Below are 15,759 nucleotides of genomic sequence, written 5' to 3'. Positions count from 1 at the left end.
ACAGTGGCTCCTGGATATATCCCATTCCCTCCTTTTCTTTCCACCCCTTCAGCATCTGTTCCTTCCCCACCTCCCAACAAAGTTACAAAACTCATTTGTAAAAGGAAAAAAAAAAAAGTTTATTTGTTTTTCCTCACAAGATGAACATAAAATATCCAGGACATTTTTACAAACAAAAGTAAAAAAAAAAAAGTGCATGATGCATCCCTCCCGCGGGCATACAGTACAAAAATCCTGCAGATTTCCATATAAAATTGGGCTAAGAAATACCATGGAATAAAGGAACGTTGTTATGGAGTACAGCAATGCACAGAACAGCTACACGTCACTCACCCCCTCCTCAGGGACTGACCGGGACTGTCCCCACCGCTCCTGCCGGGAGTCGGTGACACGGCCGGGACAAACCCCCCGGCACGGGAAGGGTCCCCGGGAGATCGGGCACTGCTGCCACACGGAGCGACACCGCCCGGACCGGGAATAAGGTGCCGGCTTGCGCATTTCAGGATTTCTGGCAGGACGGGACAGGGTCTGGGTCTGCCGAGCAAAGCGTGGTCGGTGATGGGATGTGTCCCTGCACACCCCGCCCGCGTTCCGGCAGCGATGCATAGATAAATGGGATAAATGGGATAAATGGGATAACTGGGGACACCGGGCAGCCGCAGGCACCGCGGCTGTCACGGAGCCCTCTGGTTCTGCCATGCCCAGAGCAGAGGGAAGCGGTAGCAGGTGAGCAGTGCCGAGCTCGGCGGGGACAGGAGGGCAGGACAGGAGGAGGGATGGCCTCACTGCCACCGGAAACACCAAAAGCACCAAAAACTCCCTAGAGAACAGCAAACAGCAGAGTCCAACAGCTCAGCAGATACACAGTGTTTGTAAACTATGAGTAAGGCACTCCATCGTAAGGACACGTACGACACGTGGGGAGGACAAGCACATCAACCTTGTCATGCAACAAACCCGACGGGACGGGGGAGTTTGGCTACAGCCCCCGGGAATGGCACAGCGGAGCTTCCGCAGCAGCTCCCAGCGAGCCGTGTCCGTATCCCGAGCACGCAGGGAGGGAGCCCCGAGCCCGCAGCGAAGCCTGGGGCTGATCCAGCCAGAGCCAGGCGGGAGCAGCAGCAGGGGAAGGCGGAGGGTGCCGAGCTGAGCCCGGAACGCGGCGGGCTGGACGCGGCAGAACTCGGCAGGCACTCGAGAAACAGGAAGGAAATCAGATGCTCGCTTGTGTCAGTTCACGGAATTTTCCAAATTCATTCAAAACCGTTCCCAGTACCTCTTCCCTGAGCCAGGCAGTGATGGGAAGGGTCGGCAGCACACAGAGAACAATAACCTGGGTTGTAACAATAACCGAGGGTGACGGTGGAATTGTCCCGGGCAGGGGACACGGAGGTTTCCCAGGTGCTGCTCCGACCCTGCGGCACCCAACAGCCCCGGGGCCTCCCGTCTGCCCCTTCCAAATCTGAATCTGGCTGCAAAGGAGGATAAAGATGATCCAAACACAGGGAATGGATCCGGCCCTGGCTTGTGGGGTTTCATCCTGCCCTGAGCATGACCCAGCGCTGCCTCAGCCCAAACAAACAGAGGCTCCAGCAAAACCTCCCTCCCAGAGCAGCTTTTGCTCCACACCAGCTCTCCTGGGTGGAACAAGTGCAAATCAAATTCAGACTCTTTTAGGAGGGACAATTATTCACTGATTGCCTGTCCCTACAATTCCTCACACAAATGAAACATGCAGGATCTTATGCTAAAGGGGGAAAAGGGAACTCCAGGTATTTAGGGCAGGAAAATGCACAGCTCCCTTCCTCAAGACATTGGATTTTCAATCAATACAGTTCAGAGCAGCTGCTGCAGCCTGGCTTTGCCCCACCTCAGAGGGGAGCTGCAAGAAAGCCTTTCCATGGAGATTTTAAAATGTGGGAATACTCCCACCCACAGCCAGGGTGAGCAAATTCACCTCTTTGAGCCGCCAAATCTACTTCAAAACACCACTCAAAGGCACAAGGCCTCAGATGGGATCAGGGGGCACCGAGGTTTGGAGCACATCCCCTGCTCACTTCCCAAGCTCTTCCCCCTGGACTCAGCGAGGGCTCGCATGGAGCAGCCCTCAACCAGGCTGGTTGCCAAAAATACTCACAGAAAATGTGAATTCCCTACAGAATCCAAGCAGCAGCCCTGGCAGGAGGGGGAAACACTGGACTGAGAGAACAGACAGTCCCTGGCTGCCCACCCTTCCTCCAACACCCCTCTCAGAGTGTGTCCGTGTTTCTGTCCAGCTCCCCCCAGCAGGGTTCAGTGGCTCTCACACACAGCCCTGTGAGCTCTGGGACAGGCCCGGCCTGGCTGTGGCACCCAAATTGGACCATCCTACAAAACCAACAGCACAACCACAAAGGACACTCTGTCACCTACTGGGGTCCAGGAGAGCCACCCCTCCTCGGCCACCTCACGTCACCCACAGGTCAGTGACAGAGGGTCCCCAGAGCACCCACGACACTGACACAGCTTCACATCACGAGGGTCCACAGGCAACCACCGGCCAGGCTCTGTCAGCACTGGGACAACACCGACCACAACGACAGCAAAACACCCCAAGAACACAACACCGGTGACAGCAACAGCCAGGGTGACATCGGGTCACAGTGTCCCCTCAGCACTCCGTCACCTCCCAGCCACAGCCTGGGGAAGCCTCAGTGTTCACACTCCTCCAGGCCTTTACAGCTAAGGGAATTCCTTCAAACAACAGCAAGAATTCTGGGAAAAGCCTTTTGGATAAAAGCTCCAAACAATAAACCAGGACAAAAAGCCAGCGAGAACAGAGGTAGTGTGCGTGTCACCATTTTAAGGATTTTCCACAAGTGCCCTGTTTAAATAGAGACTTGTGTTTGTTCTGTAAAAAAAAGTAATGAATAATTATTTTGAATCTTTGAAACAGAATATTTCAGCATTTTAGATATAGATAGAGATACAAATATCTATCCATAACAACACACACATCCACATTATTACACTTGGCAAACAGTACTAGGAAGAGTATCCTGCAGGACAACAGGCAAGTCACACACCAAGTCCTCCTCTAAGCCATGCAACACGTTTTATTTCCCTTGTGCCCTTCATTGGGACCCATCGTGGTTCTTTCTTCCTCTCTCGGAGCACAAAGAGGGGACGAGGAGGTGGCACCAGATGAGCTGCTGCAAGTCAGATGATAAAACAGCACTGGTGCAATGAATAAATGCTGCAAACCCCCAAAATGCTCCAGCCCCCTCCTCGCCCTGCAAGGCATCAACTTTTGCCCATCCAAAGCGTGTTCTTCAAGTTCCCAGCCAGAGGCTTCACCCCTGCTTTGGAGGTGCCGTCCGCGCTCCTCAGCGGGGGCTCACAGAGCACGGAGCACTCGCTGGACACGGCCTCCTTGGAGTCCGTGATGGTGGCCACGTCCACGTCACTCGACAAGTCCTCGGAGGACAGGTTAAGACATCCCAGCTTGGCGAGGGAATTGGACCTTTTCAGGGGTGAGGACACGGTGAGGCCGGCCAGGCGCAGCCTGGTCTCGATCTCCTGCGTGCGCTGCTTCACCAGCCCGGGCTTGCCCCGCACGCTGTGGATGCTGTCGCTGCTGGAGCTCCGTGTCAGGTTGGAGCTGCGGGAGGAGGAGGGGGTGTAGCAGATGGTCTTCAGGAAGTCCTTGGTGAAGCTGCTCGTGTGCTCCAGGCGGCACCCGGCCAGCGTGGAGGTTTTCTGGGAGATTCCCTCCAGGACACGCTTCACCCCCAGCTTCTCCACGTCGTTCTCGGTGTCTCCGGGCACCAGTGGGGCCGGTGCCAGGAGAGGCACAAGGCCGGGATGGGACATCAAGTCCTCGCTTTCCTCCACGATGCTGGAGTCGACCCTGCCCAGGGGGCTGTCCCGGAGCAGCACTGAGGCATCGGAGGGCAGGCTCTTGAGGCGCTCCAGCTCTTTGGTGTGCTTCCTGACCAACCCTGCTTTCTGCAGCTGGAGCAGCGACTCCTGGTGCTGCATCAAGTAACTGTTGGCGCTTGGCTTTTCCAAGTCTTTGCTGAACAACAGGTACTTCAGGTCCTTGGTAGGTCTGGGGTCCTTTCTGGCCAGAGACTCTTCTCTCACCATCTCTGCGTGAAGGAGGCTCCTGTCACAGTGGGAGTTTCTCCTGGGCAGCAGAGTTTTTTCGGGGGTTTTTGGCGCATCTTTCCCTCTCTCCAAAAGGCCGCAGTGCTGATCCAGTGACCTGCACGTGCCAACCTCCACAGCCCCGGCTCCTGGTGCCAGAGGGAGCGGAGCCTCGTTATGTTTAGTTCTGCCTGGCTCCTCGGGGGGTGCCCTGCTGGGCAGGTGTTCCATCAGGTGGGAGTGCAGGTGGGACAGGAGGGGGGGCTGGGTGCAGATGGTGCTGCTGCGCCGCGCGGCGCCGGCGCCGAGCCTCTCGCACTGCTCCCCGAAGGAGTCGGGGGCCAACCCCGCTGAGGAATACATGCAGTCAGTGCAGGACTGGTAGGAAGGCTTCACCTTGCTGAGGATCCCAAACACGGCATCGTGCTGCAGGAGAGAAAACAGGGACAGATCAATGAGCACAGAACAGACACCGGCACAGCCCACAAGGTGTGGGACAGCCAAAGAGATCTGGAACAAAGCCCATTTCCACCTCAGGCCCTGCAGCAGGAACTAAAGCCACGTGCTTTCCCAGCAGACAGTGTCTCCAAGGAATACCTACCGTGCCAAGCGAGGGTCATGCAAGCGAGCTGCCCACAGCACTTTACAGGGCACTCACTGGGCACTCTCTGGCATCTACATCCACAGCTCGGGCAAGCAAAGCCCTGGTGAGAAGCGCCTCGAAAGGGGAGAAGCTCATCATGGAATGAAAGGCTTTATCCAAGTCAAATGAAACTGGGCTATGAGGATGAGAAGAGCAGTTTCACTTGCAGCAGAGTCAGCCATGCCAATCACCTCCATCTCACCTCCATACGCACCTCAAAATCCTCTGGGCAACTCCTTTTGCTGTTGTTGTTATTCAAGTTCTCCCTATTGAGCCTGCTCTCCTCCTTGTGCATGGACAAACGCCGCTTCCACTTTTCCATGGGATTTTCCTCCCTGACACCATCCTCCCCTGGCTCCCCAAGGACCATCCTTCCCTTCCTGGGGCTGAAGTCCAGTTTCTTCTTTGCCTCTTTCTCACAGAAGCCACCCAGCTCTGCCAGTGGCTCCGCTCTCTCCGAGGCCTTTTCCATCTCCAGCAGCCTCCCCTGGGATGGTGCAGATGCAGGCTGTCCCACCAGGGCATCCCGCTCCAGCTGCTCCATGTGGAAGAAGCCCTCCCTGTCCCCGGGAATCTTGTTCTCCAGCAGCGTGTCCGACAGGCGGCGGAAGCAGTAACCGAAGCCCTCGGAGCCGGCTCGGTTGTCCAGGTAGGCAGACTGGGAAGGCATGTCCAGGTCAGCCAGGCGGTTTTCCAGGTCGATGTCCAAGCTCTCCAGTAAGAAATCTCCCGACCCCGTGGTGCCGTCGGTGTTCTGGGGCAGGTTGCTCTCTGCCTGCTGCTTCCACAGTTTATTGTGGCGCTGCTTGCTGGGGAGAGGACAAGGACACGAGTGACTGCCCTGCAGGATGCCCAGTGCCAGGAGCTTCCTTCTGTCTCCACAGCCCAGAACTCAAGGGCTGGGCCCAGACCTGAGATCCCACTTGGACAAACCACTTTCAGCACTGGGATTTTCCCCCCCACCTGCCCATTCCAGAGCAGTTCCATGAGTGCAGCCGTGGTGGGATCAAACTTTGGGTGACCTCTCAGGACACAGAAGCCCCCTCAGAGCACAACAAACCAAACTGATCCCTCTGCACGTCCCATGGCACAGCTCCTGCTGACCCAGGGGACAGAATTCTCTCCTCTGTCCTTAGAAGATAAATACTACAGCCCTTGCAGTGACAGAGCCCTGGGGTTGGCACAGAACCACGAACGCTTTGCCTCCAGAATGGCCTGAGCTCAGTTCTGCCTCATAAAACAAGAACAATGCTGTGCTGAGCAGCACTGGCTGCTGAGAAATCCAAACGTGCTTCCCAAGCACGGAGAAACCCTCCCTGAATTACACCAGAGCAGCTCCCCCAGCTAATTTCCATGCAGGGAGCCTGGCACAGGGAAGGTTTAGGAAAAGCACAATTGGCCCAGGATTCTGCCTGTGCCCTTCTCAAGGGACCCCTCACCCATTTGTGGGCATGACACCAACAGAGCCCCACAGAGACCCAGCAATCCTTTGTGATGCTTCCACAATCAGCTCCTTTCCTTCCCACTCATCCCGAGCCTTACCTGGCATCCAAAATGCCCTCGTACTCCAGCAGCTGCCGCATGAAGCCGGCGTTGGGCCGCGTGATGCTGCGCTTCTGCTTGACGTAATTGTAGGCCTTTTCCAGGGACCAGCCGAACTCCTTCATGGCGTAGGCGATGACGGTGGATGCCGAGCGGCTCACGCCCATCTTGCAGTGCACCAGGCACTTGGAGTGGTTCTTCCTGCAGGGGGACAAACAGGAGAATAAATCCCATGTCACCGGTTATGGATCTGTTATGGCTTCACCAGAGGAGGGGCAGCGCTCCCCGCTCTGCCCACCCTGCAGAACGATCTGGAGAACGCTTGGGATGATGAGGGCCAGGAGAAGAATCCCTGTCCAGAAAAGCTGGGAGTTAGAGATGGGAGGCCTCATTCATTTCAGAGACCACCATGAAGCCTCCTGCCTCCATGCAAGTCTTTGGAAACTGGGATCACTGGGAAAAGGCTGAGTGTAGAGGCCTGGAGGGTTTGATGGGCTCTGTCTGCAGAGACAGCTGGGGCAGGTCCAACACAGACACGGCTGGAGCAGCTCCAGAATGTCTCCAGAAGAGGAAACATCCTCATTTCCTTTCGGAAGCAAAAGAAATTAGTAACAAAAATGCTGGGCTAGGAACAGGTTAATGCCAGTCCAGGAAGGGACAGGGCACGAGGAAGCTCCAGGAACAAGCAATGATGATGCCAAGGCCCTGCAGGTCCTGTGGCTTTGTGAGGGCCCAGGATGAGACACAGAGAGCTGGGATGTGCCCTCCCCCAGGGCCAGGTGTCCCAGCACTCACTTGGCCTTGTTGATGAAGTGATAAGCCTCATTCCAGTGTGCCAGCAGGTCCGTGGTCTCCTCGTCGTACACCCGGATGTTGTGGTACGCGAACAGGCCTGGGAAGAAGTTGTCGATTTCCCGGGTGACGTTCAGGATGTAGTCAATGCTGTGGGACCAGGAGAGACACCCTGAGCTGCCATGGTCACCAAACAGCCCTGAGGGACACTGTGAATCCATGCAATCCCACCCAACAGGAGCTGTAAGGTTTTGCCTACAGCCCTAATCCTAAACTCCTGGTACACAGGGCACACAGGGGCTGTTCTGCCACCTCTCACTGCCAGCACATCCCAAGTGTCCAAACACCCTGGGCACGGGAGGGAGAAATTTACTTTATCTCATTTATTGTTTCTGAATCTGTGTAACCCAACCAAGAACTCCTTGATGTGCCACATAGCTCTGCGGATGCAGAAAAAAGTGAATCATCTGGGAACATAGCCCAGCTCCAGTCACCATCTCCAGCTGCAGGTTTTAGCTGAATCCCATCCCTTCCCCTTCTTTCTGACCAAAACCATGAGAGTCACATGTTATCTCTTGATTCCTGCCAAACGTCACAGCAGGGATAACAATGTACCCCAGAATGAATGTCCAGATTGATTTATCATCTCCTATCACTGAGAAAAATCAAGGACACAGGATATTTGTCTCAGAATTTGTCCAGCTTTGCCTTTGGACACTGCATATCCCAACACAAGACATAATCATTAACACCCTGCTTGATTTCCTTGTCCCAAGATGTGCAGACATCTGCTCCCAAGGACTCCAAATGAAACATTTTAAGCTGTGCTGAAATTGTGAAGAATTTCAGTTCCTTACAGCAAGGTTGGGTGCAGGCCTTGAGTGAGCAGCAAATATTTACAGGCAGAATTCTCCCTGATCCAAAAAGTGGCAGGGAATGGAGCCAAGCAGCACTATGGGGATGGGAGAGACACCTGGAGCTCCTGTCCAGGCAGGTGAGGAGGAGTTTGCTCATCCACAGGTAGCTCTGCTCCATCTGAATAGAGATTTTTCCTTAGTGCTGCAACCTTTGCTCCTCTGCAGCCTGCAGGAATTCACACTGACACAGCACTGGGAACACTGGGGGATGGAGATCCTGATGGATCTCACCAATGACAAGTTTTGTTATTTTCACTCCGAGCTGATGATAAAAGTGAGGTTGGAGAGATTTCTCCACAGAGCTGCTGGTGGGAAGTTACCCCATGGCTGAGGGGCAAAATCATCCCTAAAGCCTGCAAATGTCCTCTCCAGAGTCCTGGGGGAATTGCAGGCACACAGTGCAGGTTTGGAGCTGGGAGGAGCAGTACTCACCCCGAGCCCTGCAGCTCCTCCAGGTTGGACGCGTTCCACTCGGAGCCCTGCAACAGCCACAAACACACGTTTCCAAAGGGCCCCAAACCAGCCCTTTCCCCTCAGGTCCTGCAACCCCCCAGCCCCAGCCATCCTCCTGAGCTGACTGGAATGTTGGGAACAGCTTCTGAGACAGAAACAGGGCACTGATGTCCTGTCCTGAGCAGGCAGGGACCTGCTGAAGGAGGGACCAGGGCACGACTCACCCACAGAGTTGGTTCTAGGCCAGGGTGTGACTGAGCTCATCCCAAATCACTGCCCCTGGCCACTCTGGAGTTTTAAACACAGGGAGAAATAGTTCAGGAGAACAAAGTGAATGCACCTGTGATGCCAGACATGCCACACATGAGAAGTGAGGCAAATCCTGAAACTCTGGGGGGTAGTTACACCTTGGATTTCCCCCCAGACATTCACAAGAGAAAGCTTTAAACTGTTAAAAAGCAGATTTTGCCCTGAAACACGAGCAATTCCTCTGACTCTATCCAGAACAACAACAAAAAGACCCAACGGGCACAAAGTGTTCATCTCTGGGAAGTCTTTGTTCCAGAGGCAGAGCCTGGTTTTGCCTGGAGTACCATCTAGTGGCAAAGCATTGGACACAGCACAGCAGAGCTCTCCTGGAGCTCCTGACACTCACCAGGTACAAATGATCAAAAATCAGGGATGGTTTGTCCATCTGGCCCAGGATCAGCAGCATTTCATTGTCTATAAATTCCTTGAATTCCTTCAAGTTGCAGTTCATGTGTTTCTCCAGCTCGTTTCGGATCTGCAGAGCAAACACAAACGATGGCATTGGAATCTTGGTGCCCAACAGAAACATCTGAGGGCACTTCCCTGCAGAACACTTTCCACTTTTTCATTAAAAACAGCAACAGGGACTCAGCCTTCTGGAGACCAGGAATTTCAGTATGTGGCATCTCTCCAATTATCCCAGAATGGTTTGTGTGGGAAAGGAGCTTAAAGCTCCTCTTGTTCCACACCTTCCACTATCCCAGGTTGCTCCAAGCCCCATCCAACCTGGCCTTGGACAATTCCAGGGATTCCAGCTTCTCTGGGAATTCCATCTCAGCCCCTCACCAGGAAGGATTCCTTCCCAATATCCCATCTATCCCTCCCCTCTGGCAGTTTAAAACCACTGTCCCTTGCCCTGGCATCCTGGTATCCTAAATTCCCAAATTAAGGAGCTGTAAATAAAGCTTCAGATAACATCTGAAGAGGGAAAAAAAGTATTTTGGGGTACCTGGTCCTTAAAAATAGTAATTTGAGAGATAAAAAACAAGAGTTTGTCTGCAGGAGGAGTGAGGAACACGACCACAGACAGACACGTTCTCAGCTTCCTCCTACCACTTGCATGTTAATAACCTCCCTTAAAAATCAAAAACCCACCCCAAAAAGAACCATTCCCACTCCAATCACGTCTGCACTGTGGGTGGATGGATTACACCAGCCTGGGGGATGGATCCAAACGAGCTCTAGCCTTGGTTTGTGATTTTCCATCCATAAACTCACCAGCAAAATGCTGTCTGCAAGGTCCTCTGACATTTGTCCAGGGAAAAAAAAGAAAATAAAACCTTAAAATCTAATTCAAAAGTCACACAGCTGTTACTGAGGTCCTGAAAGACAGTTGTGATGCTGGGATTATCCTGATTTTCAGGACGGAGGTTCAGCAAAGCCAGAGCAGAGCCTTTACAGGACGGCTGAAATGCACATTCCAAAGCCAGGGACATCCAGGCATATGGTGCCTGCTCCCCACTCTCTAGAGAGGGAGTCTGGCAGGAAGAACAAGAGTGAGAATTTTTTATATTTACCTCCTTGGAAGTCACATTTTCCAGGTCCTTGCTGGTCATGATGCTCCGGAGCTTGGCTTTAATGAGCCGCTCCGTTCGTTCCCTTTCCGTCGGCCTGGGAAGGAGCAGGAAGAGGAGAGGATGATTCCAGTGCACAGCACTGAGGGGAAAGGCTTGTGGTAAAGGGAATTTTTATGGGAATAATAGGGGAAAAAAAAGAAAAAAGGCAGCTTGTTGGTGCTTATACACTATATCACAAGTTAAAGTTTCATGTCTGATCATTTCACACAAATTCTTTCTTGTTGCTTTTGCAGCCCCAGAAATGAATCAGACCAGGAAGAACAGGGAGAAGGGGAGATTTCCTTCATGAGCCAATCAAACTTTTCCAAATAAAACGCTGCACTGACTTGTCAACAAAGAGGGCTGGGGAGTCGGGGCGGGTGGACTCCAGGTCCTGCATGGCGTTCCACTCGTTGATGCAGCTCTGGTCAGAGCTGATGCAGCTCTCGTAGTAGGTGGCCCACACCAGTGCCACCCCTCCTGGGAAGTAGTTGTACCTCCTGGCAACCTCACAGGCTTTGTGGAGGATCTGTAGAGCAGACCTGCAGGGTGGGAGAAGAGATTTGGGCAGCTGTGAGCAGATAAAGCTAAGAGTTTCACAGAGGAAAAGTGGTTTTCAGTATTAGTTGTTGCAGTTTGCTCTTTGAAAGCAGGAAATTTATGGTGTCAGAGCTCAAAGAGGCACAAACTGCACCTTGGGGGCTTCTCACAGCAGGGCTGAGGCAAGGGCTGAAATCTTCTCCTAATTAACAGGGAAGAAGGAGGCACAAGTCGCTCTGGGATCTAATCATTAACCAACTTGTACAGCCAAAGGAAGATAAAGAACAGGGACAATTTTCCAACCACCTCCAGCAAGGAGCCTGATGCATATTTACCAGCATTCCTGGCCCCTGACAGGCTCCAGGGACAAGGCCCAGATTGGGTCATTTGTTTTTGCAAATCCTAACATTACTTTTTCCTTCCTTCCCTCCTCAATTTTTCCTTTCTTTAAGGCTCTACTCTGAAGTTCTTGGACTGAACACATCGACCACATCCAAGGCTGGCAACAGGAGGGGCCAAATTCAAAACTGACAGGAACAGGAGTTTTGTTTCTGCACCAAACCATCCCTAGCACAACATCCTTCTCCACAGCTGTATCTCCTCCCTAGGAGATGCTGCAGGGACTGGGATCTCTCCAGGCTCCAAGGGGAGACAGCATTGCCCAGGCAGAGGGAGATGCAGTTCCATGTGGAGCAGCCTCTTCAGGGAGGAATTTGCTGGCTCAGCCATCTCTGCTTCAGGGGTTTGGAATCCCTGCACAGGGGAGGGGTGGCAGGAGCTGGAAGGAGACTGGGCACCTGGGGCTGCAGGAACCCCAGGAATGGGGCAGGACACAGGGAATGCCACAGGCTGGCAATGGGCCCTGAACCTCCTCTGTCAGCCAGAGAGAGAAACATGCAGAGAGAGGAAATTCTTGGTTTGGAGCTCCAGGAATTCGAGCTCATCTTTCATATTTTTTCATCTCCCTGGTGCCACTGCCCCCATGCTGAAGGGCACAGAGCTGCTCTGAACTGAAGCAGCAGATCCTGGTTTGGGAGCAGGATTCCCACAGCCCCTCTGCTGACTCAGGGAAGCAGATCTCTGCTGCAGCTCACTAAATACCCATTGTGGAGAAGGCTAAAATGCAGCTGATTTTTTATTTTAAATTTACTGACAGTAAGGAGAGTGTCTCCCTGAGCCCAGCCCCTCACGTACCACATGGCTTGCACTGACACAGGTTTGAAGATGTGCATCCTCCCTGCAGTGCTCACGCTGAAGCCACTGATGGAGAGAGGGAAAATCGAGTCAAAAACTGCTTTTCTCTGCACCCCAACCTGCCCTCTACAAACAGCCACTGCACTGGGGCACCCATAGGCCAAAAGAATCAGGATGAGAATTTCTCTCACTGATTTTCCAACCTCCCAAGTATGAATGGCAAGAGGCTGCCAGGAATGGGAGCTCCAGTCCTCAGTGGGGTTTCAGAGCATTCCCTGGAACCACGGGAGCAGTGTGAGGGCAGCAAGACAAGAACTCACTGTCTGAATAAGAGGACTCTGCAGCCACGAATCCAAAATGGGCACTTCATTTGCAAGGTGATGGAGAATCTCTCCTAGAGCAGCCCCCAGGTAGGGAAGGACATTCACATTTATCCTTTCAATGTGGTTTCTTACCCATCCCCATCCAGGTGGATTTTAGTATCACTCCACAGGCGAAGAACCATTCCTATAGTGCAGCTTTTACTGGAAGAGAGATGGTGAGACAGGAAGTTAAATATAGGCCACGATGTGGTCATGCCAATAGCCTAAATTATTAATACTCTTTAATTTTTAAAATCCTCAAGCCTTGCTCTAGTAATCTCTTGTAATATTTCAGGCCATGAAATAAAACTGGAAGCTGGAGTCTGAAGGTCTGACAAGGTGATAACTCTTGGTGATTGCTCCATGGGGTCACTCTAACAGGTGGAACAGATGAAAATGGATTTTAGGGGTTTGTCTGACCCAAGAGAACACTTTCAGTTCAGACAGACAATCTGGCAAGAAAACCCTGCTATAATGAAGGCCAGGAACTTCCAGCCATAAATAATTAAGCTACTGAGATATTAAGGTTTTAAAGGAAATTGGGATGCAGACAGCAACAGAAATCCGTCCTTCCTCTTGCCTCACATCAATAATCACCAGGAGCAAATTAATGCAAAGTTCTTTCAGAGTGGAGGTGACATGGCAAACCTCCCCTGCTGTGGCACACCAAGGGAATGCCACATGGGAATTTCAGAGCAAAACAGAGGCAGCATCAAAGCCAATGACAATAATCTGACAGGAAGGCACGGCTGGGAGCTTCCCTACAGATCCCTCTGCTGTGCAAAGCTTCCCCTTCCCACCTTCCAGGGGAAACCACCACTAAGGTTTTCCAGAATGAAACAAAACTCACAGAGGCTGCCCCACAAGGACAGTGCAGCTTGTTAAATCCTGGGAGAACACACACAACAGCCTGGCAGCTCCAGCCTCTGACTCCAGCTCTGCCAAACCAGCCCCTTCTCCCTGAGCCAAGAGCTTTTCTGCCTCGGTTTACTCACCAGAACTGGAATAATCTGAGAGAGGCTGCAATAACAAAGTATTTCACTTGCTTTTCCAAATACTGTGTGCTCTTATCAGTCAGACAAAAGGAACAGCGCGTTGCTGACACAGTTGTTTGTTGGTTTTGGAGCCACTTCTGCAGTATTGTTTTTTGACGTTATTTGGCAACAAAGCTACTACAAAAGCAGCTCCATTGCATCATTCCATCAACACACTGGAGTCTGGGGGAGAGAATGAGTTCCAGTTTTGCAAATGTGTCTGCAAGAGCATTTTGCAGGGAGCAGGCAGCAAACTCCCACTGGTGAGGTGGATGCCACGGCCTTTGATTCCACAGAGACTGAAAGAGACTCATCCCCGTGTCCTTTCTCCTGCTGGAATCTGCAGATGCAGGTAACCCAACTGCCTGGGGACAGTTTGGTGCTGCCAGAGAGCCCATCCTGCCTGGCTGCCAGCTCAGACCTACCTCTCCTTGCTGGAGAAGTCCACTCCCAGCAGGATGTTCTCCTCGGTGTCCTGCCGCCCGCTGCTGTACACCACCACCATGTAGCGCACGCGGTCGGTCCACACGCTCTCCAAACGCACGGCCTGCAAACCACCTCTGCCTCGTTAGTGCTGCCACTGCTGCACAAGGCTTTGGAAGTTCTGACTACCCCCAAAAGCTTTATTTAGTGCAGTATGGAAGGTACAGCAAGGCTTGTTGCTGTTTTGGTGAGGGGAAGATGAGCTGAGGTTACCTGCTCTAGGTTGGGGGTGCACTACAAAATGTAACTCAAAGGCTTGTTGTGAAGTTTCAAGCAAGAAGTGTTAAAACACTGGTCATGCACTGAGCAGAAAACAGGCAGGCTCAGAGGATTCTCCCACTCCCAAACCTTCAATGAAATAGCTCAGTCCTGCAGGAGGCACAACTGGCATCAACTTCTTTGCAGACAAGTGACTTTTACAGCAGATTTTTATCTGCAGATTTCTTCAAAAGAAAGCCCAGCCCAGCTGATGCAATTTCAAGGCTGACTTAAGTGTCCAAGAGAATCAGCAAGGTCCTGTGTCTCCTCCTGTATTACTGTTTGTCAACTGGATGGAAAATTAAATCTAACAAAACAAACCATTTCAGACAGAGCAGTTCCCTGACCCAACTCACACCTGGACACAAGGAGCAGGGCAAAAGGAGTGGTCAGGAAAGTGGAGTAGGGCTGGAAACCAGCACAGAGTTAAGGCAGCTCTGAAATCTAAGATTTGCCAATGCTTTTCCTGCTTCTCTACAGGCCTGTTGCAAACACTTCCAAGAGAAATGAGAGCAGGAAAATGCACCTGTCCTTACCAGTTTGATCCTGTCCTCGCAGCGCAGGAGGTTGATCATCACCTGGAGGTGCTGGGGCAAGTCACCTGCACAGAAAGCACAGCAATCATCACAAAGGGGCTCTTGCTGCACCAGGAAGCAGCAGAGTCTTGACCTTTAAAGAAATTGGATGTTTTTAAGTCAAAAAAATACTAATTAAGGGAGATAAATTAACTTTGCTGTCCCAGAGAGCACTAAGAGCAATGAGATTCTTGGATGAGCATTCCCCAGATGGGTGAGAACCCAACCTTACAGTATTTGGAAGCCACCAAATCAATGGAAACCACCTGTGCCTGGCACAAGTGAGGATTCTCTTCCTGTCACAGCACCCTAGAGAGGACAGAAAGGTGTGGCCATGAGAACAGGTGAGGGAGAAGAGGAGGAAAAACTGATTAAAAAAATAGGAACAAAGGAGAAAAAAACAACTTTGAACTGTGAATCACCCCCAGCGTGGTGGGATCAGCCCCACCAGCCCTAGAGAGGGTGTGACTGAGCATGAGTGACCTACAGAGGGAAGGGCTGCAGGAATGGACTGGTTTGGGTGATGGAGCCCTTCTGTCTCCACGTTCTGCTTCAGCTCTAGTCCTGTAGGTACATTTCTGTTTGGGGAAAGCAGACGAAAGGAACAAGGAATCTACAGGAAAACAAACCAAGTTCCCATCTAATAACTGAGTAATGCACTCATAACTTTCCATGTGAGATAAAATTCCTTCCGTGGGCTGTTTGCTGGGTATGTGGAATTGCTGACAGTTAAAGAAACCCAAAGCCAAGCTTGGCACTCAAACACCCCCTTTGTGCTGGAGTGTTTGCTAAGCAGCACCACACAGTACCACACTGTGCCTTTCCCACAGGCTCCTGCTCTCAAAATGCCCCAAAATCCCAGTTCTTCTTGCCCAGTACCCACCTATTCCCAAAGTGTCAAAGGCAGAGGGTATAAACACTAGGGAAGCAGAATCAACTTCCCTGGATGTCCTTATCTGCATCCAAATCTGTG

General features: G+C 52.1%; 1 protein-coding gene across 4 annotated transcripts in view; it reads right to left on the bottom strand.

Moving 5' to 3' along the window:
* Window positions 1-98: 98 nt before the first annotated feature.
* The window catches only part of SSH1 (slingshot protein phosphatase 1), a 33,841-nt gene continuing 18,180 nt past the window's right edge, over window positions 99-15,759 (bottom strand). For 2 of the 4 annotated variants that reach the window (XM_041488518.1, XM_041488519.1), the window contains 12 exons: window positions 14,748-14,812; window positions 13,896-14,017; window positions 12,530-12,598; window positions 12,075-12,140; window positions 10,688-10,882; window positions 10,302-10,395; window positions 9,131-9,259; window positions 8,455-8,501; window positions 7,109-7,255; window positions 6,314-6,514; window positions 4,986-5,580; window positions 99-4,554 (listed from right to left, as the gene is read on the bottom strand). In XM_041488518.1, the coding sequence (XP_041344452.1) occupies window positions 3,283-4,554; window positions 4,986-5,580; window positions 6,314-6,514; window positions 7,109-7,255; window positions 8,455-8,501; window positions 9,131-9,259; window positions 10,302-10,395; window positions 10,688-10,882; window positions 12,075-12,140; window positions 12,530-12,598; window positions 13,896-14,017; window positions 14,748-14,812 (3,002 nt within the window). In that variant the 3' untranslated portion in view covers window positions 99-3,282. The other 2 variants (XM_041488520.1, XM_041488521.1) reach the window with 2 other exon arrangements.

This window comes from Pyrgilauda ruficollis, unplaced genomic scaffold (genome assembly GCF_017590135.1).
Source record: "Pyrgilauda ruficollis isolate IOZ18807 unplaced genomic scaffold, ASM1759013v1 scaffold9, whole genome shotgun sequence".
In the NCBI taxonomy this organism is placed as follows: Eukaryota; Metazoa; Chordata; class Aves; order Passeriformes; family Passeridae; genus Pyrgilauda; species Pyrgilauda ruficollis.
Note: the sequence above shows the minus strand (reverse complement) of the source record. Positions and strands in the feature narration are given on the sequence as shown.